Source organism: Schistocerca gregaria, chromosome 9 (genome assembly GCF_023897955.1).
Source record: "Schistocerca gregaria isolate iqSchGreg1 chromosome 9, iqSchGreg1.2, whole genome shotgun sequence".
NCBI classification, from domain to species: domain Eukaryota; kingdom Metazoa; phylum Arthropoda; class Insecta; order Orthoptera; family Acrididae; genus Schistocerca; species Schistocerca gregaria.
In genome coordinates, this window is record NC_064928.1 from 108,631,551 (window position 1) to 108,655,863 (window position 24,313).

The 24,313-nt window shown below is 39.8% G+C and overlaps 1 protein-coding gene across 1 annotated transcript in view; it reads right to left on the minus strand.

Moving 5' to 3' along the window:
- The window catches only part of LOC126292262 (speckle-type POZ protein-like), a 78,134-nt gene that overhangs the window by 16,377 nt on the left and 37,444 nt on the right, over nucleotides 1-24,313 (minus strand). The window contains exon 2 of the mRNA XM_049986162.1: nucleotides 10,759-10,847. Coding sequence (XP_049842119.1) covers nucleotides 10,759-10,798 — 40 coding nt within the window. The 5' untranslated portion in view covers nucleotides 10,799-10,847. The remainder of the gene's footprint in view (nucleotides 1-10,758; nucleotides 10,848-24,313) is intronic.

Here is a 24,313-nt window from a genome sequence, read left to right on the forward strand (position 1 = left end):
TAGGTCATCATCAGATGACTTATTTAAGTAAAAGGTAGCCCCTAGGTTAGGGGTGTTAATCATTATCTTTATTGCTGGCTTTCCTTTGAATATCCTCTAGTGTTGTGGGTCCACGATGTGCTCATCTAGGAATCTGGTCTCTTTTACAGCCAAGATCTAATTTCGTGGTCGTCCAGGAGATTTTCCAATTCTTTCTGTTTTTTGACTTGGAGGATTAATTTACGTTTACGGTCCCAATGAAGTACTTCTTCCTGAATTTCAAGACGCTCCGACTCATCTTGTATGCAGGTGGTGGGATTGCCCAGAATCCTAGGTCCCAATGCATTGCGCATTGAAATGGTGGATTCCTTTTTCGAGTTACCACCTGGGGTAGCGCTCGCATTTAGCGACATTTCCATTCTGCATATGAAATTGTTTTGTGTAGGTGGAGGAAATAAATTCCGAAGTAAGATCGGTTTGTTAGTCCGAAATGATTGTTTTTCGTGGTTTATTACACTAGGTTCTTCCGCTGTCTCAGTCGTTGGGAACTGAGATTCCTGAGATCGTTGACCGTGTTTCACCTAGTAAACCCAGGCAGGGGCTCTTACTGGGTGCTACCATCCGAAGCCAGATGGACCCAGGTTCATTTACCAGATTGTTACTCCTTCCCCTCCTCCTTCCTCATCTCTTGCAAATGAGGTTGTGGGCTTGGGACTGGCATAGCTGAGTTCTTCATATTATTATTATTTTAATTTTAGTTTCCTTTTCCATTTACATACTAAGGAGAGAAATGGGATCTGAGATCATCTGTTGAGACTTCTGTCTATTGCTTGATCTGTCAGTGTAAACAGGGAGAGGTTAGCCATATTCACTTGGCCATTTAGTAGCAGCTTCTTTTCAGCCGTTGTTTTGTATATGTGATAATTTTTCTATGAGGTTAGAAGGCGTCTTTCACAGTTTATTCTATTTTCATGTCTTTCTCTCTTCTATATTTACATTTAAATAATATTCCGCAAGCCACCGCATGCTGCGTGGCCGAGACTACCCTTTGCCGCTAATAGTCATTTCCTTTTCTCTTCCACTCGCAAACAGAGTGAGGGAAAAATGACTATCTACTGACCTCTATAAGTGCCCTAATTTCTCTGATTTTATCTTCAGAGTCCTTAGGCGAAATATAGGGTGGCAGCAGTAGAATCGTTCTGTAATCACTTTCAAATGCCGGTTCTCTAAATTTTCTCAATACTGTTCGTCGCAAAGATCGTCGCCTTCCACCAAGGGATTCCCATTTGAGTTCGCAAAGCATCTCCTTGAATCTTGCATGCTGTTCGAACCTACCGGTAACGAATCTAGCAGCCAACCTCTGAACTGCTTCCATGTCTTCCTTTAATCCGACCTGGTGCAGATCCCAAACATATGGGCGGAACTCAAAAGTGGGTCGTACTATAATCCGTTCATCATAAGAAAAACCTGATGTAAGCATTGCACTATGTATTCTCCCGCATTTGCTGGAATCTCACTGGATTTCCGTTTTACGTGGGACTGCAGCGAAGCTGTCTGGAGTACTGTCAAGTACGATAACAAGGGTACTATCGTGCTGTGCGTTACACGTACATCGACTTAGCGATAATACGGGACAACAGCTTTACCGGCGCATTTAACTTGGACAGCACTGGCCGGTCAGCTGGTACAGCTAGCCTGCAGTGAAGTGGCCAGCTGCAGTTCACACGTAAAAAGAGACGAAGAGAGGAGCAATGCGGCTGCAAATGTCATTTAATTTTTAAGCAGAATAAAATAATACACTGCAAATCTCCCACTATACACTCCTTCGACGAGTAGACGAAAACCGGAATACGTTATCGTTTTTAGCTAACGTACTATTGTAATTAAAAACAAGAATGATAAAAATTCCCGACTTAAGACCTGGCCAGACAGAATCCGGCCTGTCGCTGTGACGGACGGCGCAGCGGTGGGCCGGACCCATCAGCGGCCAGGGACGCCACACAGGGAACGGCCGGCCGCAGCGACTCTTGATGCGTCAGCTGTGTTACACTGTGGAAGGGGCCGAAACCCATTAAGCTAGCATGCGTAGCGCGATTGTCTTGCGTTAAACGATTTGTAATCTTCACGCGGGACACGTTATCTTTGTGCGAGTTTATTTATTTATTTTTTTAATTACAGAAATGAGTAGCTTGCACTAGCGCTACGAAATGGCACCAAGAAGAGATGTTGGGTGCACGACATTGATAGCAAGAGCGAAAGCTTAGGAGAATACCATCGTCTGTGTATTGATCTAGAGTCTGACCAAGATAGGTTCTTCAAATATTTTCGTATGTCGCGAGAATGTTCCGAGGAAATGCATCGCCTGATAAAAAGGTAGCACCGAGAAGTGCACAACGAACTGGAGAAAGCCAATTGATACAAGGCACAGACAAGCCGTTTGTTTGAGGTAAGTTTTACTATTTGTGGCCTCTTTCTGCTTGAAGTAGAAGTCATATAAATTATTCCATTTCAGTTTTGCAGTATCATATGAAAGGTTCGGCGGAAGAAAGTGCTACGCCACAACGTAGTTACGAGTGGAGTGATAAGTTTATCTGCAGTGTTTACGAATACGGCAAACGATAGTAACATCTAGTTCCGTATGTCCCGCTAGAGAGAACTTTCTACTTAATAGATTGTTTTGTTTCACTGTATTCATAACATTGTCATTGAATTTAAACAAACATATCTTTGGTTGTTAACTTATCTATTCGTTCTATCGGCATAATTGATTTTAATCTTTTCCAGATACTTGACTAAAGGCGACAGTCACCAGACCAGAGCTTTTGCTTTTCTGTTAGGACGTTCAACAGTCTCAGATATTATGAAACAAGTGTGCCAGGTAATATGGACCGCTCTACAGCCCAAGTATTCACCTACTCCTACAACAGAGATATGGAAGAAATCTGAAGAAGGATTTATAGAACTGGGTGTTTCCCAACTGCCTTGGAAGCATAGACGGAAAGGCTATCAGGTTAAAATGCCCGTAGGATAGTGGATCCCAGTCCTTCTGTTACAAACAGTTCTTTTCGCTAGTTCTCCTGGCGATCGTTGATCCATACTACCGAGTTTACAGCAGTTGATATTGGAAGTTATGGACGTCACAGCGACAACACTATTCAGCTTTCTATCATGAGTATATCGAGGACAAAAGTATTCTACCTCCAAATCAGGATCGCGTGTATCATACTTAAAGTTGTATTCTCTCACCTCCTCTATAAGTCTTTCTGTGTGCATGCACTACGAGCTGCATGACAAAAACCGCCTCACGCCGCTGCTTCTAGTGTGTCAGCAGACCAGTTGAATGCGCCAACAGAGGCAGGCAGCCGCTCCGGTTTGCGGAGAATCTGTAATCTGTGACAACCCGGCGGTATTACAGACAGCCAGTCGTCTGGCAATCTCTTAGCTCCTTCCTTATCCGAATCCGAGAAATAGATGTCAATTCTTGAAGTGTCACCCGCTACGTTGATACAGAGCCTATCAACAACAGAATCCAGGAAGCCAATCAAGCGCAGCATTTTCTATTCTCCATTTATGACGAGCCGTGCTATATCCCACCAGCGTTCGGATGTGACTTATGAAATAACTGCGTGCGTTAGTTCCAGTACGTCCGACAGCTTAACGGTCTGTTTATTTCTCGGGCCAAATCCAGCAGCTTGGCTCCAGATAAGTTCTGTTGGGTTCATATTGAAATAGTACAGTAGCAAACGTAAAAATGAAGCATTTGTATGATGCGCTCGATGATACGAAAATGGTGTTTTTCATGTTTCAACGATACTTATCTACCTCTGTGGTATAAGACAATGGACATAGTCCAGGTAAAGAGGATTTGGTTTTTTATTTCTGCCTTAAAAAAATTAAATTGTTATGTTTTCTTAATTTAAACTACTTTTAGAACCGGAACAGTCATCCATAAAACATCGATTATTAAGAATTTGTATTTGAAATGGAAACAGGAATTTCGCGTCCAATATGTAATTAGAAACCAGAAGATGTTCATTATTCGTAAAAAATGATGAGTTCTGTAATTACGAGATGTAGGTATTTCAAATCGAACGAGAAAAAAGATTTTAGTGAGGAGATGTGAACCAACGCACGAATATCCAGGGGTTGGTCATAATCTGTTATGCTACCAACTGCGCTACAAGTTCAATTTCAGTTTCTTTATCAATTACAGTAGATGCCAGAAAAGCTCAAAGCCGATTGTCTCTGTAAATTTATGAAAAACGATAAGAACAACCAGTTTCTCGGCACTTTTTAATAGTGTTCCACGCGACTGTTTCACTACGAAACAGAAAACAGCCTCAGCCATTTTCATACTGCGCATTAACAGATCGACAATCAGAGTACAACGCTGCAGAGGCTGTGATTGTACACGATTACTGAAATAAAAACTACGTAGCTAAAGCGTAATTAAGAAAAACGTTGATAGCTGTTAATACATTTGAACATCTTGTATTTTCATTTAACGCAACTTAAGTAGGACCTATTTCCAAGAGCGTAACAACACCAGTGTACGTGTTCTACGGCTTCTGACCAATCATCGCGTTTGTGTTTGTTTACATCAGGTTTATTCGTATGATGAACGGATTATAGTGTGCTCTTGTAGTAAATTTGTGATTATTTTCTCTTCTGAGTGGCTTGATATGATCTTTGTACTGGGTGGCGAATGTTCTGCTGGTTTCTCCTTTGTACCTTCCATCATATGTGTCGCTTTGTGATAATATAGTCGTGCGATCTGGTTGACATTTGTGTCTTTAATTATTTTTGGAACGTATTTTTGGACTGAAGTGTGTTTTAAATGCTATGTTTATGCATCTTCTGAAAATGTTTGTCACTTTATACGTAGGTTTGTGCTTGTATGTCATTGTGTACTATCTTTAATCTTCATCCTTGTCCTATTTCTCTCCTAAATATATATATGGATAATGACAAAGGAAAAGAAGATGAAAATAATAGTAACGAGAAGAAGAAATAGCAAAAAATAAAAATAAAAACGAAAGAATAAACAAATAAAAAATAAAAAGGTGCACACACACTCGCTCACTGCGTTTACATGCGACTCATTTTCCGAAAGACGAAAACTTAATTTCAGAACCGTTTTTCGCTGTCGTGTTTATATGTTAAGGCCTGAAGCGGTTTTGGTAGCCCAGTTAAATATGGCGTATGGAAACCAGTTGGTCCAGTTCCTGTTTCAGACAACACAATCGTTACTTCTCTTCACTTAAATATTACAAGTAGCGTAATGCTAAGTCTAATGTTTCTGATTCTCTTTCACTGCACAATAAGTGTATATCAACCGAATAGAAAACAAGACCTAACTTGACAACCCAAGCACTTTTCAAAACTGGTTCCGTTTCTATGAGAACAAAAATCGATAGCGACATTGGAAAACTGGTAACTAGATTTTCAGAATGGATTCTGATGTCTTTATGTTGCCGTCCAGAAGAGGTATTAAAAAATCGGTTTACATAATACTGTTTTGGGAGCCCCGAGTGCAGGGGGTGACACACACACACACACACACACACAGACACACACACACACACACAGAACGACAGAACTTACATCAGAACATGAAAATAACAAAGAACGAAACTTGTCTAGCTTGAAGGGGGAAACCAGATGGTGCTGCGCTTGGCCCGCTAGATGGCACTGCCATAGGTCAAACAGATATCAACTGCGTTTATTTTTTTAGATAGGAGCCTCCATTTTTATTAGATATTCGTGTAGTACGTAAAGAAATATGAATGTTTCAGCTGAACCACTTTCTTCGCTTTGTGATAGATGGAACTGTAAATAGTCACAAACGTATGGCTCACAATTTTAGACGAACAGTTGGTAACAGGTAAGTTTTTTAAATTAAAATTCAGAATGTAGGTACGTTTGTACATTTTATTTCGGTTGTTCCAATGTGATACAAGTACCTTTGTGAACTTATCATTTCTGAGACCGCATGCTGTTACAGCGTGATTACCTGTAAATACCACATTAATGCAATAAGTGCTCAAAATGATGTCCGTCAACCTCAATGCATTTGGCAATACGTGTAACGACCTTCCTCTCAACAGCGAGTAGTTCGCCTTCCGTAATGTTCATCCATGCATTGACAATGCGCTGACGCATGTTTTCAGGCGTTGTCGGTGGATCACGATAGCAAATATCCTTCAACTGCCCCCACAGAAAGAAATCCAGTGAGCTTGCGGGCCATGGTATGGTGCTTCGACGACCAATCCACCTGTCATGAAATATGCTACTCAATACCGCTTCAATCACATGCAAGCTGTGTGCCGGACATCCATCATGTTGGAAGTACATCACCATTCTGCCATGCAGTGAAACATCTTGTATTAACATCGGCAGAACATTAGGCAGGAAATCAGCAGACATTGCACCATTTAGATTGCCATCGATAAAATGGGGGCCAATTAACCTTCCTCCCATAATGCCACACCATACATCAAGGTCGCTGATTTTCCACTTGTCGCAGCCATCGTGGATTTTCCGTTGCCTGATAGTGCATATTATGCCAGCTTACGTTACCGCTGTTGCTGAATGACGCTTCGTCGCTAAATAGAGCTTGTGCAAAAAATCTTTCATTGTCCCGTAATTTCTCTTGTGCCCAGTGGCAGACTGTACACGATGTTCAGAGTAGAGATGGGCAAAACTGTTCTTTTCAGACATCGGATCAGAACTGTTCACTCCCTGAAATGAACTAGCTCTTTTTCATGACTCGCCACTCAGTCACAATAGAAAATAAATGGAAGGCACATTGCCCCTTAAACTTGGTTTATTCTAGTACTATACTTATATATATTTTGATCTTATTTGATCCTATTTTGAAGTAACACAGAAAATGAGTAAAAATTTTGTATTGTTTATTGAAATTTACATGATGTGACAAAGTTTTTGATTATTGATTTATTTTGCACTATAGTGGTTTTTTGGGTGATCAGAAAATGTTGTAACATGACATTTACATTAACAATATATTTGGCTATAATGTATTAAAATTTCATTAACCTCATACAAATTCATCGCAAGCCATATATTTTTAAAGTGAACGTTTCCTTCGAAAACGCCTTAAATCGCAAAATCCGTACTACAATACGAAAAAAATATATAAATTTGACTGTAAGACCAAAGTGCTGCATATAACCTTACGCAGAATAAAACAAGGAAAATATTGGTATATCACATTTTGTGATACGTTTAGCGGTTAGCTCGTAATTAAAGCTTAAATTCGAGTGTCCATAATAAAACATCCTATAGTAAGAGGAGTCGTCAGGAACATAATCTAATCAGTTTAAACAAATAAAAATAAAATAAAAACAAATGATGTAGACATAACATAATTATGTAATATACATAGCGGAATTACCACGAAGAACAATGTCCAGTAGAGACGAACTACGATGCAGAGGCGCTGAGTCAAGCAGGTCGAGCTGCGAGCTGTATTACTGCGCGAGTTAAGACCGCAGAGACCAGAGTGACGCCTGAGTTGCTTTGCTCAACGCTCTGGCCAGAGTCGAGAACGGTAGGGCGAGCGTTGAGCGGGCGAGTTCCGAGGGTGGGGGGAGCGGTGAACATCCACCAGTCACCAGCTCCGAGACAAATCGTCCGTTCTCTTGCAAGCAGGTTGTTGCAAGTAGTTCTTATGTTCTCCACTAGGAGGCTCTCTGTCATGTTGATCGCATCAACTGCCCAGAGGGCAGGATGTGCGACTGAAACGATCGCTGACAGAGTGCGCCAGACACTGTACGCGGCAGAGGAAGCACAGAGATGGCATGGCATATGTGAAACACAAAATCCAATGGGGCACTGCACAATGCAGGCAGCCAAGGTAGAAGCAGGGCAGAGGCGGGCGCTGGCTATGTTGTGTAGCACGCAGTGTTCTCTGACCAGCAGAGGCCCCGCTGATCTGCTCCGAATCTCTGTCTCTCTCTCTCTCTCTCTCTCTCTCTCTCTGCTGTGGGAAACGTTTGGAGCTACCGTTCTTTTTTTCTGAATCACTGATTGTTCACTCGTTTGAAAGATTCAACTCTGTGAAACAGTTCAGGAATGGATACCCCATCTCTAGTTCAAAGTCGTCGCCATGCAGTTCCTGGTGCATAGAAATATGGTAAGGGTGCAATCGATGTTGATGTAGCATTCTCAACAACGACGTTTTTGAGATTCCCAATTTTTGCCCAGTTTGTCTGCTACTGATGTGCAGATTAGCCACAACAACAGCTAAAACATCTACTTGGGCACCATCATTTGTTGCAGGTCGTGGTTGATGGTTCACATGTTCCTGTTTCTGTAAATAATGTAACTATCCGGCGAATGGTGCGGACACTTGGATGATGTCGCCCAGGATACCGAGCAGCGTACATAGCACATGCCCGTTGGGCATATTGATCACAATAGCCATACATCAACACAACATCGACCTTTTCCGCAAATTGTAAACGCTCCATTTCAACATGGGTAATGTATCACGTAGGAAATACTGTCCGCACTGGCGGAATGTTACATGATACCACGTACTTACACGTTTCTGACTATTGCAGCGCCATCTGTCACAAAGCGTAAAAAGCGGTCCAACTAAAACATTAATATTTCTTTACATACTACACGAATATGTAATAAAAATGGGGGTTCCCATTTAAAAAACGCAGTTGATGTCCGTTTGATCTATGGCAGCGTCATCTAGCAGGCCAACTATAGCGCCATCTGGTTTCCCCCTTCAAGCTAGACGTTTCGTTCTTTGTATTTTTTCGTTTGATGCTTATTTCGTGATATATTGGGCCCGGTCACTATCAATGGACCGCACTGTATACAATCTAAAAAAAAAAAAAAAAACAACTGAAAGCAAAACCTGAGGAAGTTGGCAACGAATGACACTGTAGACACAGTAAACGGGAGTTAGAGTGCTATATTTTGAATCTATGACCACAAGAAAAACATATCACTTTGCCACATGAGAGAAAGCTGTTTGGCTTACAAATAATGAAGGATACAACTTCAGTGAACCGTTTTAAATCTCTGACCTATACATAGTGTTTCCGTAAGATCGTGCAAAAATTTAATGGGACATAGAGGATACTCCAGTAAACAATTTGAGATAAGGAGCCTAGGGTCAGAGAAGCTATCTTAAGGAGATAGTAGGAATGAAATCAAATAACAATGTACTTTTCTATTTACATTAGTTAACTTCAAATATCATCATTGACACAATTAATGTACCACTTGATCTGTATCTTACAAAACGTGCAGAAACTGACTGCCATCAATCTCAGTTCAATCATAGCATTGGCGAACTAGACCCTGATGCACCCTGACAAATAGCTCTGATATCTTTTGACTCAAATCAGATACAATTCTGGCAACTTATTACACCCCCGTATCCACAGGGAACTCATACATGAGTGACTTAAGATCTCCCCATACGAAATAACCAAGAGGATTCAGGCCAGGTGACCTCGTAGACCATGGGATAGGACCTCCCTTTACAATCCAGCGACCAAGAAATACTATACCGGTACTGCTTCATCGTATTGTACTGTATGTCTCTGAATAGCAGTGAATAATTAATGGGTCTGTTGTTGATTGATAGCACTTCCTGCAATGGGACGACAGACCCTTCTTATGGACAAATAAACAAAACCTGCATCATGACTTTCTGGTAATCAGTCTCGTCTTCCTTGTTTCCTTGCAGTAAATAATTTACATGAAAATAGACAGCACAGTACGTGTACACTTGTACGCATGTTGGTTGTAAATAAGCTGGAAAACAGAAATGCTAGACAAAGTGGTAGACAAGTTAACTTCCACATCTCCTAGCTTCTTCGAGCCCAGGTTCCTATCTCAAATTGTTCAGTGGAGAATTCTCTATGTTCTGTTACATTTTTGCACGCCCTTGCAGAAATACCCTTCACGTACAAACGATAACCTATAAGCACAAACGATAAAAATCGAGTTATATTTCAGGTCATCTATTGAAAATATCTTGTAAACAAGACGGAACGAATCTGGATGCACAAGTTAAACAAAAAGGTTAAAATGCAGTGCGTAAAAGGAGTTTCTCTTTTAAACTACTGCAATTTCTCCCACTGTAGTTCGTTGGGCAGGTTTGTTATATATTCGCACTGACTTAACACAGCCCTGATCGTAATCTCCCAGCATACAGAGCAATTTGTCGAATGTTACCATCCAAAACATGCGTCACATATTATCTCCCTCACTCTCCAGAATCACCAACATATCATGGATAAGAATATGCCAAAGCAAGCTAGAAAAACTCCAAAGTAATGAAGTACAACCCTTGCATTGCACAACAGTGACTGCAGAGATAAAATATTTTAGGCATACGTGACTTTCTAATAAATTCAGAAGCTAGGTAGTCACATTTTTAAAATATATGTGGAGAAATAGAAATATGAACAATAATGTAAACAGGTAATATTCATACTGCAAATACCATAACTTAAACAGAAAAATACTGAAAGTATGTATGTTAAACACATTGCAACTACAACATATTCTAATGCACTTGTACAAATAACACAAAGATAACAACAAAGAAACTGACAGTGTCTTTTCACATACAGTATTCTCTCAAAAGGACACTGCAACACAAAGCCAGTGTTCTGTGCAGAAATTTCATACAGCTACAATTTCGTAATATAGGGATAGCAAATGTTCTGTTTTTTTAAATTCTTACTGGCGTATAAAACACAATAAATAAGAAAAATCTAGTACCTGGAAACCCATAGTTAAAGGATCTAGCGTTAAAGCTCATGGTGTCAGCAGAAAGGTTGGGACTTTAGTAATGCAAAATTATCCTCTCCCTGCAAGAGAAAATTCATATTTAAGTTTTCATCACTTGGTAAGATAATCACATAATCAGCCAAATGTCAAATATTTCACTCATTTCTAAACAACTGGCAGTGTGAAAGACAGATAATATATAAATGGAATGTTAAATGACAGTTCTAAAATATTTGTAATAGTTGGCATACATACGTTGTATCATGGAAATATATTGATCTTAATGGAAACACAACTACAGTTTATGCAGTCCAAAAGTCTGTGAGATTATTTAGACATTTTCTGAACAGAAATGTTAGTGAACAAACACCTCACATAAAAGGAAACTAGCTTGGCACTGGGAGAATTTGGATATCTTTTGATCAAGGTCACACTTACAAGGTAAACATGAAGTCCTACACAGCATCGACAAAGAATGGCTACTGAGCCACCTTGAAATACCGTAAATTAATTAACACATGGCAGTTTGCCAAAACTCAGTACTGTAAGTTCAGGTATGGTTACCATATTCACCACTTAATACATCAGATACTGTAAGTAAATCAATCCAGACCACACTGTAATTTATTCCTCCAGCTCATATGCCCAATATTTTACATTATGTCAGTTACTGTGGTTTAAAATACCCTATAATTTTACTTTGTGTAAGTACAGTAGTATAATTACAATTGTAATATTCTACATGTTTAAGCCAATATTATCATGCTCAATGAAACACTTGAAACATGCCAACAAAATCTATTTTATGTTGTTCTATTCATTTTTTCTCTTTTCTGTACAATTGTTGTAATTGTTATGTAGTTCATTAATTCAATGGAATCTAATATTTTAACGAAGGTAAATAGTTTTTATTGTCACTTTTGCTGCAATAGTTCTTGTCACTTTAGTCTTACAGGGAACATTAATAATTGTGGTCTTTGACAGACAGTTGCGAGACAGTTTTGATGTATCCAGATGTAAGTAGGCTGTTTACGTTTTTTTATTTGTAACACCACCTCTGTATGAAAATCACTGGCTGTGCTGTGTGCAGTCTATGGCTGGTTGGCATTGTTGTAATACTCGCCATTGTAGCATTGGGCAGTTGGCTGTTAGCGGCGCGTAGCGTTTCTCAGTTGGAGGTGAGCCGTCAGCAGTGGTGGATGTGGGGAGAGAGATGGCGGAGTTTTGAAATTTGTAAGACTGAACTGCTATATATATTATGACTATTAAGGTAAATACATTGTTTGTTCTGTATTAAAATCTTTCATTTGCTAACTGTGCCTATCAGTAGTTAGTGCCTTCAGTAGTTTGAATCTTTTATTTAGCTGGCAGTCGTGGTGCTCGCTGTATTGCAGTAGTTCGAGTAACCAAGATTTTTGTGAGGTAAGTGATTTGTGAAACGTATAGGTTAATGTTAGTCAGGGCCATTCTTTTGTAGGGATTTTTGAAAGTCAGATTGCGTTATGCTAAAAATATTGTGTGTCAGTTTAAGCAGATTCGTGTATAATTTTTCTAAGGGGACGTTTCATATGTCGACCCTTAGCCGAGGATACCTCACTGGAATCTTCAGATTTTTGCTTGTAGTTTGTGTTATTAGTGTCGATTTTGTTTATTGCTAGCGCGTAATTGTAGAGAGATCTCCTGTGTAGTTGCAGTCATTCACTGTTGTACAGTAAAACAGTTGTGGCATGCATACAGATTTGCACCAAGTATTTCGCAGCTGCGCTTGCAATTAAGTAGATATTATTTGCTATGTTAATGTGTTCTCTTATTTTTGCTCTTCAAATTGTGGTTTTCTGACTTATCGTGTGAAATATTGTGACAATAATGGAGTGTGAAAAACGTAACACTAGGCTCCAAAGTAAACTGAGAAATAATAGTGACGACGAGCGTAGCTTACCAGCACTGCTGTGTAATGAATTAACAGACATTCAAAGTAGTAATTTGGTAACTATGCATAGGGAAATGGAGGGGGCGTCAAATAATGGTGTAGACAGTGAAACAGGTAGTGAACAGGGAAGCATTATCGATCGATCGGTTGGCAACAGCTCGCCTCAGGAATCGGGAATGACAGAGCAGAATCTTGCAAATACTGTAGATTCAGGTTTTGCGTCCTCACCGTTTTCTCAAATAAGTCAAGACACATTTTCTGTTTTTCAAACTGCGAATATTGCCGGTTCAAATGCATTGCCGAATAGCACTGAGGAACATGTTTCAGACACCAGTGCATTGTTATTACAATTAATGCAACAAATGGGACAAAAGCTTCAAAAGTTAGACACAATGGAACAAAATCTTCAAAAGTTAGACACAACGGAACAAAATCAGAGAGAAACACAGCAAAAGTTAGACACAATTGATCAAAATCAGAGACAAACACAGCAAAAGTTAGACGCAATGGAACAAAAGCTTCAAAAGTTAGACTCAGTGGAACATACGCTTGAACAAATGCGTGAAGATTTAACTACTGAATTACATAAAATCGAATCGAAATGTCAAAAAGTCTGTAATGTAAAAACACAAATTTGTGAGCATTTCCAACCTATTTTTTCGCGGCATGAAAATGAATTACAGAATCACGAAGCAGCCATAAAAGAACTGCAAACTATTGTTCATGAAAATCATGAGACCTTGCAAGCTAAAATTGACTCAGTTGCATCTACCGATTCGGTTACGCAACTTGCAAAAACTCAAGAAAACTTAAAGGACACAGTAGACACTCTGAAAATTGGTTCAGAAAGACACATGGAGGGAATTAGTTCATTATCAGAGAAAGTAGCTGAACTTTCGGATCAGCTAAATAATTTATTTAAGAAGGTAGATGATAATCTGAATGACACAAAACCGGTAGTCTTTAATGACACAGAAGAGTGCGAACAAATTAGGAAATTCAAACAAAGTCTGAATCAAATTAGTACGCAACACCAAAGAGAAATCCGGGAAGTACAAGATCAGCTGACACAGGTAATACAAGAATTACGTATTTCAGAGGACACACGCGCTCCAATACGGGAAGAGGGACATAGAAATATGAAACGTCCCCTTAGAAAAATTATACATGAATCTGCTTAAACTGACAAACAATATTTTTAGGGTAACGCAATCTGACTTTCAAAAATCCGTACAAAAGAATGGCCTTGACTAACATTAACCTATACGTTTCACAAATCACTTACCTCACAAAAATCTTGGTTACTCGAACTACTGCAATACAGCGAGCACCACTACTGCCAGCTAAATAAAAGATTCAAACTACTGAAGGCACTAACTACTGATAGGCATAGTTAGCAAATGAAAGATTTTAATACAGAACAAACAATGTATTTACTTTAATAGTCATAATATATATAGCAGTTCATGACATCCATTCTTACAAATTTCAAAACTCCGCCATCTCTCTCCCCACATCCACCACTGCTGGCGGCTCACCTCCAACTGAGCAACGCTAGGCGCCGCTAACAGCCAACTGCCCAACGCTACAATGGCGAGTATTACAACAATGCCAACCAGCCACAGACTGCACACAGCACAGCCAGTGATTTTCATACAGAGGTGGTGTTACAAATAAAAAAACCTAAACAGCCTACTTACACAGATTACAACATTTGATCTCACGGAATTCACAGTCATACATAGTTACTTCTGATAGCCGAAAACAAGCTAGGTAAATAATAAATAGAATATTGCGCAAGTTTATTTTTCATGCAGAATGTAAACAATATCCTACCATGAACCAATGGTGTAGTGATTAATGCAACATATACTGACTGCATTTGTTGCAGCTTGCCGCTATTTTCAAGTTTGTTAATGATAACAAACCGCTGAAAACGCAAAACTTCGAGACTTGAAACTTCAACTAGGTTCAGGAAGCCAGGAAATTTTATCCGAAATTTTTGTTTTGTTATAACAGATATCGTTTCCCTTGTTGTTAATCGGTGCCGTATATCCAGGGAAATGGAAACTCTTGTGACTAAACAGATCCATAAAATATAAGGGGATCATTAAGTTTAGTTTATAGATATTTGTTTAGTGTTCTGTGAAACTTTGCACCATCAACAGCGCAGCCCCACTGCGAGTGCTGTTTATGGGCGAAGGTTGAGTTAGTTGATCTTATTAAACAGCTGGAAGTCGACCAGACCACCGTCAAAGGATTAGAAGCTGCTGCCAATGAGTGTCTTGAGGAGGCTACCAAAAAGACATGTGCCAGAGATACCAAAGGTACACGAAGGACTATCCTCTGCTGGGTATGCAGTCACGTCTATAGTATGTACAAAATCTGTCACTACTGGTCCACTTGATTGTGAGTGGTGTGTCTATGGCAGATCTAGATGCCCTTTGTAGGGGAGACAAGAACCAGGGAGAACTCAAAGTGTTTGGTCGTCGCCCCTTGTAAGGTGGCTATAGTTTCACACCTTACAAGCACTCATCTACATACTCCGTGATTTATAACCGGAATTAAGTATAATTTGATAGGTTGTACATCGTCATCATCATCATCATTTAAGACTGATTATGCCTTTCAGCGTTCAGTCTGGAGCATAGCCCCCTTATAAAATTCATCCACGATCCCCTATTCAGTGCTAACATTGGAGCCTCTTCTGATGTTAAACCTATTACTTCAAAATCATTCTTAATCGAGTGTGCTCCCTGCCGCCGTTGGATAAGCAGCTGCAGCAGCAAGTCGTATAATCCTAGCTTACTTATTTGTTAGATATTTTAATTAATATCTTTGCGTGTTTTTGGGTACTTGTATTGTTCCATTCATATTTCGGGCGTATTATAGTATTTGACAGTCATAGCATCGCGCTTTAGTGTTTACTTGGTAGATTCTTATTTAAATTGCGTGTGAGTTTCGTATAGGAGGTGCAATTTCTAGTTTTAGTTACTGTAATCGTAAATTCAGCAGATTGTAGCGCAGTCGTTAGGCATTTTTACAGGTTAGTTGATACATTCTTTGCGTGTTTCGCTTGCGTTATCTAGGCACGGACTCGTGTTTCAGTAACTGTTGTTCAACATCAATTAGAATGGACAGGGACTGCGATTGCTGTGTTCGGATGAGGGCTGACTTGGCATCCCTTCGCTCACAGCTGCAATCGGCGCTGACTTCGGTCGCGCAGCTTGAGGCTGTTGCCAATGGGCACCACTGTGGGGAGCCGGACTTGGGTATCACGGGGATGTCAACCTCGTCCCGTCTGTCCCCAGATCGGTCTGCCGCTGTGGTTGCCCCGGTTGCTGCCCGCACTGGGGCTGAGCCCTCGCCTGTGGTTGATTGGGAGGTCGTTCCAAGGCGTGGCAGGTAGCGAAAGGCGTCCCCGGAGGCTGATCAGAAAGCCTCCCCGGTGCGTCTGACAAACCGGTTTCAGGCACTGTCTCTGGCTGAGACAGATGCAGCTGCCTGCCCTTTTTCAGAGGATCATTCTCAGCCTTCAGTGTGCACTCCGTGTGCATTCCGGGAGGAGTCATTCCTGATGTGGAAAGGGTCCTTCCAGATGCCATGAAGAGCACAGGGTGCAGCCAGCTGCAGGTGGTGGCACATGTCGGCACTAATGACGTGTGTCGCTTTGGATCTGAGGAAATTCTCTCTGGATTCCAGCGGCTATCTGATTTGGTGAAGGCTGCCGGTCTTGCTTACGAGATGAAGGCAGAGCTCACCATCTGCAGCATCGTTGACAGAACCGACTGCGGACCTTTGGTACAGAGCCGGGTGGAGGGTCTGAATCAGAGGCTCAGACGGTTTTGCGACCGTATTGGCTGCAGATTCCTTGACTTGCGCCATAGGGTGGTGGGGTTTCGGGTACCGCTGAATAGGTAAGGAGTTCACTACACTCAGCTGGCGGCTACACGGGTAGTGGAGGCTGTGTGGCGTGGACTGGGCGGTTTTTTAGGTTAGGAGGCCTCAGGAAAGTGCAGGATGGGCTGCAATGTCAAAGGGTGCTTGGCAATTACAGGACGTGCTTGGATGAAGGAACAGTCGGAATTATAGTTGTAAATTGTTGCAGTTGCGCTGGAAAAGTCCCTGAGCTTCAAGCGCTAATAGAAAGCACAGAAGCTGATATCGTTATAGGTACAGAAAGCTGGCTAAAGCCTGAAATAAGTTCTGTAGAAATTTTTACGAAGTCTCAGACGGTGTTCAGGAAAGATAGATTAGGCAGAATTGGTGGTGGAGTGTTTGTGTCTGTCAGTAGTGGTTTATTTTGTAGTGAAGTCGAAGTAGCTACTCTGTGCGAATTGGTATGGGTGGAGGTTATACTTAACAGCCGAATTAAGTTAATAATTGGCTCCTTCTACCGACCCCCAGACTCCGATGATACAGTTGCGGAACAGTTAAGAGAAAGTTTGAGCCTCGTAACAAATAAATACCCCACTCATACGGTTATAGTTGGTGGGGACTTCAACCTACCCTCGGTATGTTGGCAAAAATACTTGTTCAAAACCGGTGGTAGGCAGAAAACGTCTTCCGAGATTGTCCTAAATGCTTTCTCCGAAAATTATTTCGAGCAGTTAGTCCACGAACCCACGCGAATTGTAAATGGTTGCGAAAACACACTTGACCTCTTAGCCACAAACAATCCGGAGCTGATAGAGAGCATCATGACTGATACAGGGATTAGTGATCAGAAGGACGTTGTAGCTAGGCTCAACACCATTTCTTCCAAATCCATCAGAAACAAACGCAAAATAATTTTATTTAAAAAACGGATAAAGTGTCACTAGAAGTCTTCCTAAAAGACAATTTCCATTCCTTCCGAACTGACTATGCGAATGCAGACGAGATGTGGCTCAAATTCAAAGATATAGTAGCAACAGCAATTGAGATATTCATACCTCATAAATTGGTAAGAGATGGAACGGATCCCCCGTGGTACACAAAAAAGGTCCGAACGCTGTTGCAGAGGCAACGGAAAAAGCATGCGAAGTTCAGAAGAACGCGAAGTCCCGAAGATGGGTTAAAATTTACAGACGCGCGAAATTTGGCACGTACTTCGATGCGAGATGCCTTTAATAGGTTCCACAACGAAACATTGTCTCGAAATTTGGTAGAAAATCCGAAGAAATTCTGGTCGTATGTAAAGTACACAAGCGGCAAGACGCAGTCAATACCTTCGCTGCGCAGTGCCGATGGTACTGTTATCGACGACTGTGCCGCTAAAGCGGAGTTATTGAACGCAGTTTTCCGAAATTCCTTCACCAGGGAAGACGAATGGAATATTCCAGAATTTGAAACACGAACATCTGCTAGCATGAGTTTCTTAGAAGTAGATACCTTAGGGGTTGCGAAGCAACTCAAATCGCCTGATATGGGTGAGTCTTCAGGTCCAGATTGTATACCGATTATGTTCCTTTCAGATTACGCTGATACTATAGCTCCCTACTTAGCACTCATATACAACCGCTTGCTCACCGATAGATCTGTACCTACAGATTGGAAAATTGCGCAGGTCGCACCAGTGTTCAAGAAGGGTAGTAGGAGTAATCCATTTAACTACGGACCTATATCATTGACGTCGGTTTACAGTAGGGTTTTGGAGCATATTCTGTATTCAAACATTATGAATCACCTCGAAGGGAATGATCTATTGACACGTAATCAGCATGGCTTCAGAAAACATCGCTCTTGTGCAACGCAGCTAGCTCTTTATTTGCACGAAGTAATGGCCGCTATCAACAGGGGATATCAAGTTGAGTCCATATTTCTAGATTTCCGGAAAGCTTTTGACACCGTTCCTCACAAGCGACTTCTAATCAAGCTGCGCAGCTATGGGGTATCGTCTCAGTTGTGCGACTGGATTCGTGATTTCCTGTCAGGAAGGTCGCAGTTTGTAGTAATAGACGGCAAATCATCGAGTAAAACTGAAGTGATATCAGGTGTTCCCCAGGGAAGAGTCCTGGGACCTCTGCTGTTCCTGATCTATATAAATGACCTGGGTGACAATCTGAGCAGTTCTCTTAGATTGTTCGCAGATGATGCTGTAATTTACCGTCTAGTAAGGTCATCCAAAGACCAGTATCAGTTGCAAAGCGATTTAGAAAAGATTGCTGTTTGGTGTGTCAGGTAGCAGTTGACGCTATATAACGAAAAGTGTGAGATGATCCACATGAGTTCCAAAAGAAATCCGCTGGAATTCGATTACTCGATACATAGTGAAACGTCCCCTTAGAAAAATTTATACACGACTGTGCTTAAACTGACACACAATATCTTTAGCGCAACGCAATCTGACTTCCAAAAATCCCTACAAAAGAATGGCCCTGACTAGCATTAATCTATACCTTTCACAAATCACTTACCTCAGAAAAAATCTTCGTTACTCGAACTACTGCAATACAGCGAGCACCACTACTGCCAGCTAAATAAAAATTCTAACTACGGAAGGCACTAACTACTGATATGTATAGTTAGCAAATGAAAGATTTTAATAGAGAACAAACAGTGTATTTACCTTAATAGTCAAAAAATATATGATAGTTCATGACATCCAGTCTTACAAATTACAAAACTCCGCCATCTCTCTCCCCACGTCCACCACTGCTGGCGGCTCACCTCCAACTGCGCAACGCTACGCGCTGTTAGCATCCAGCTGCCGCTGCCCGACACTACAATGGCAGACAACAATGCAAACCAGCCACAGACTGCACACGGCACAGCCAGTGATTTTTATACGGAGCGCTATGTGGCGTTACCAATAAGAAAACCTAAACAGCCTACTTACATAGCCCCCATGCTCCCCACAAAAAAATTTACAAATTGTTTTGGGCAGTGGCCAATACAGGTTTGAAAATTTTTTTCATAATTACAATAACAAAGAAATGAAATGCACACACTTATCGATACAATGTTGGTCAAAAGCTAAAAAGCTCACAGTCCATAAAGAGAGTGCTGATCATTCATCAAAGTAAAATTGCAGTGTTTTTCTCAAAGTCTGAGCAGTAAAAGAAAATGCACACGGAAGTAGTGGATTTCCATGCAGTCTTGAGGAAGTGTTGTCCTTCCAACAGAAAGGCAGTGCTGACTCTTGACAAGCAGACAGGTAATGGGCCACAGCAGAGTCAGTCGACGTTGAAAACTATCGGTAGGTAGGTCATCACAGAGCAGACCCACTGTAGTCCTGGTAGAGATTACGGTATTGGTGGGCCACCAGAGGTGCAGACCCATTGCAGTCCTTGTAGAAATAATGGTATTGGTGGGTCATCAAAGGTGCAGACCCACTGTAGTCCTTGGAGAGATGGCCAGCAGCCATCTGTTTGACAGTGCAGGCGCACAATCACCATTGAAGAGTCTTGCAGATAATATAGCAAGTCCATAACCACCACTTGTGCACTCACAAAAATTGTTTTTGAAATGTCCTTACAACCAGCAATGCTGTTATCCAGTCCCTTACTGAATTATGAACACACGTGCAAACACTATCAGTCCCTACTTCTCACATATTGTCCATATACAATGACCAACAGAAACGTGTGCAGTGGAATGTAATTTACAAGTTACTTAATTTGATGAACTGGTGTCAATTACAATTTTATAACATGAAAATACAATAACAAAGGAAGAAAATAAATCTTTAAAGAACATAACAATACAGAGAACATTTGCAGTAGTACAGGCTTTACAAAAGAATCGAAATAGCAAATACATCAGTGTTACAAAAATTACGACATAAGTACATACATAAAAGATCAGAATAACTTTTGAAACATCAACTTCACACATGAGCATTAGAACAAAACAGAATAAATAATGTGTAAACATCTTTACAAAGTAAATAACATGTTATTAATGCAAATTATATTTGAGGATAACAGTATTCCTCATCATAGTGAATGTAGCTTAGTATTAGAAAAATTCTGCAACATAAGTCTTATCAGATAAACATATAAAGACAGGAAGAACATAAATACACAAGGGTACACAAACACATAGTGGGATAACACAAGGAAAGGGCAGGGTTTGTTTTACTGCAGTATTTTGCAAACAAAACTTTCTTTACTTCTCGGAGATCTCCCTTCGTTCTTCACTATTTCCAAAAAGTCCTATCTATACCTGCTTTCTGTACTTTTCTTATATAACCTCTCAGTGCATTTCTTCAAATCCATCGCAACTCATTCTCTTACATAGGCTACCCCCTCATAAGCTAACTTAAATCTACTGAGCTCAGATGCTTAACTAAGGGACGAGGCAATGCAGCGGCACAAAACAATTTACACAAACAACAATGATAAAAAAAATGGAAATTGGCAAAAAAGGCAGCAATATCACAACTAATATAAGGCAATGCGCAGCAAACAAGAAAAATAAATCAGTAATAAAATTGGCTTATCCTAGTAATACAAAGTGACATTCAGTAGCACTATGAATGGCAAACAGCCGCAGCAAATGCTATAACTTATACCTAAACATGAAAAAGCTACAAGCAGAAAAAAATAGTACACTAAAGACAACAATGCAGATAAGGGAAAGATATAATCACATCTTAATGGCTATGTAATTAAAGTGGTGCACCACAACTTATTCTATGAAATAAATTACCAAGTACTTGAAAAGAAAATTATGTATGCAGTTCCTGTTACTAGTTCCTTCTTATTGTTCTTTCCTTTCCAAGTGCTCCTTTTTTTTTTTTTTTTGAAGAATGTGGATCATTAAATTATTATTTAACAGATCTGTTGACAGGAAGTTTTCACATTAGCAAATGCATTTACTTTTATTTTATAAAACCAATGTTGTAACACAGCTGGTAAACAGATATCAACTGAAATAAGCAATAATGCAAAGTAAAGAATAAAAACATCATTCAATAGCTATTTGGCATTTCATAAGTCAGAAGAAGTTCTCTCAACTCTCGTAGAAAGACACTTGTCATAATCAGGAGTGCAGATGTAAGAATGTTTCCGAGAAATGAGCGTGTCGTATTTGCCGTGCTTTCTACAAAGGAATGTCAATAGCGAGGATAACGGCATCTTTTTTTTTTTTTCTCCACCTGTACCTCTGACAGGCACACACTAATGGCTTTCTTTTGTCAGGTGGTTGTCGCGCAGCTGGGTGCCCACGACGCATTACATGCAGGTGGTCACTTAACTGTCTTATCGAAATATTTACGACACCAGTTTCCCCTACAGTGGCAGTCTCATATAAAAAATTCACAGGTCAAGAATTTGCGTTACAAATATGTAGAAACAAAATCCTTTAAATAGAATAGTGTCCAAATAATTTTCGCCACATAGTGATACATTCACGCATATACACTCATTTTATAACTCTTAAAGTACGATTCTCGGTTTTCAACATCCTTTCTCACAAATCAGAGTCCCTAACCACTACTCTTTATTCCTTACCTTATTCGTCGACACTTCTTTAATATTTCATCATAATAAATAAGTAGCATAATCAAATTCCTCAAATAGCATCAGCTTAAACATACCTCAGCAGTATAATTCACATTGTCGTCGTAATAATAACATCATAACACCTCAGTCAAATTCTCAAAATCGTCGTAGCTTCCTCCAATAATTTCAAAACCTAAAAAAATTCTCTGCTCATGTCAAAAGTGTCATCTACCTCAAACGTAATTTAAAACTCGTGATCCCATACTAAATATGTCATTCAAAGCTCTCATAGTATCACAATGTTTCCGAAAAAATATGAACAGTTCACAAAATACAACTTCGTAAGTGTGAAGTTATCCAACTGTGTAATTACATAAAAATCTGTCACTGATGTAGTATAATAAATGTTTGTTTCTCTCAGTTAAATGATCAGATAGCTGTGTAATTTATGTGTTAGATAAATACGGTACCGATGTGTAGAGTTGTATAAGCAAATACCATATTAGCTAGGGCTCCTTGTGCTTGTCAAACACATGGTACACAAAGCAAGCGTGTACCCCCTGAGGATTAATGTGATTATATCCTCAGGTGTTACAGATTACAGCAATGGAATGAAATGTATCACAGAAAACCTTTGTATCATTGTACTTCAAATATCTTTAAAAATAAATGTTTTAAGTACAAAATTAATCACTCAAATACGTGTACTGTAGCGATAAACTGTGCGTCTTGTTGCAAGATAATTATGTGGAAGTGTCGTAGTTATCGTCCTCTGCAAGCAAAGTTCTACTGAAGTCAATGTACCTACCTCGTAATAAAGGAAGTGAATTGCTTTGCGTATAAATATCTTAGTTATTACGCTTATTGCCGTGATGAAGACAGTACTATGCTGTAACGTATTGCTGTGCTATGGAAAAGGCTGTCTAATTGTAGCTATACCACAAAAGTTACCACTAAAACATGTTTTACTTTCCAGAAAAATTCAGAAAAACTGTGCTGATATAAAACAGATACACCGCAAAAGCAACAATGTAAATCGTGTCACATATTAGTAGCGTCGTGATATAATCGTGTAGCTATTATAGAAACCAAATGCTAAGTCATCTTTAATCTCGCCGAATGAACTTCAAATAAAGAATGTGTTTTCAAGTAAACCAAAATGTTGCATTAAAATCTCATTAGCAGTACTGGTAACTGTTCTAAGTATGTCAGCCTTATAGTCGTTACGTAATCGTGCAACTAACAAGCAAGAATGTACACACACAATAACACTGTGTCGTGTGTTCACTATGACAATGCATTAGTAATTTCTGTTTAAATAAGTTCTCTTGGTTCTTGACTGGATATTTAACTTCAAACATTGTTGCATGTTAACAGATTCTGAGTCTGACAAAGCATACTGGTAACGTGAAATGAAAAATTTTATAGCAAAGACTAAGTTAAAAAGCAGATTATCTTTCAATAAACGGTTTTACATGTGAAATGTGGTGTAAACCTTTACTCTTCCTAGTACGCAGAGTTTCAACTTCAACGCAATTATCATGTGGTATATGTCGGATTCTGTAAGGTCCATTGTAAACTAGAAAGAATTTGTGACTCAAGTGTTTCTTCTTATGTGACAATGGATGAGCCTTAATGAGAACTTTCTGACCAATATATAATTTCTTTGCATTTGCTTTACCATGTAATTTTTTTCTTTTGTCTGCAGCATAATTTATATTTTTAATAGCCAAATCAATTATGTCTTTGTGTCGAAGTTTACGTGTATTCGGAAAAGGTACAAGCTCTCTGATTCTGTTAGGTGGTTCTTTATTCTTCAGTACAAGAACAGGTGGTAAAGCAGTGGAGTCATGAGGCATTTCATTCAGCACGTTTTGAAATAAGTATAAATATCTGTCCCAATGCTGATGCTTTCTGTGACAATAAAGTCTGCAAAGCTTATTGATTTCTTTCATAATCCGTTCAGACGGGTTACAATGTGGTGAGTACAATGAAATAAAAACAGATTTGATTTTATGGTTACGAAGCATGCGTGACCAAACAGCAGATCTGAATTGCGGTCCGTTATCTGAAATTACTTTACTAACGTGTCCAACTTCACGTAAGAAATTTCTAACAAAGGCGTTGGATACAGACCGTCCAGTGGCTTTACGTAACGGAGTGAAAGAAACAAATTTTGAAGTAAGTT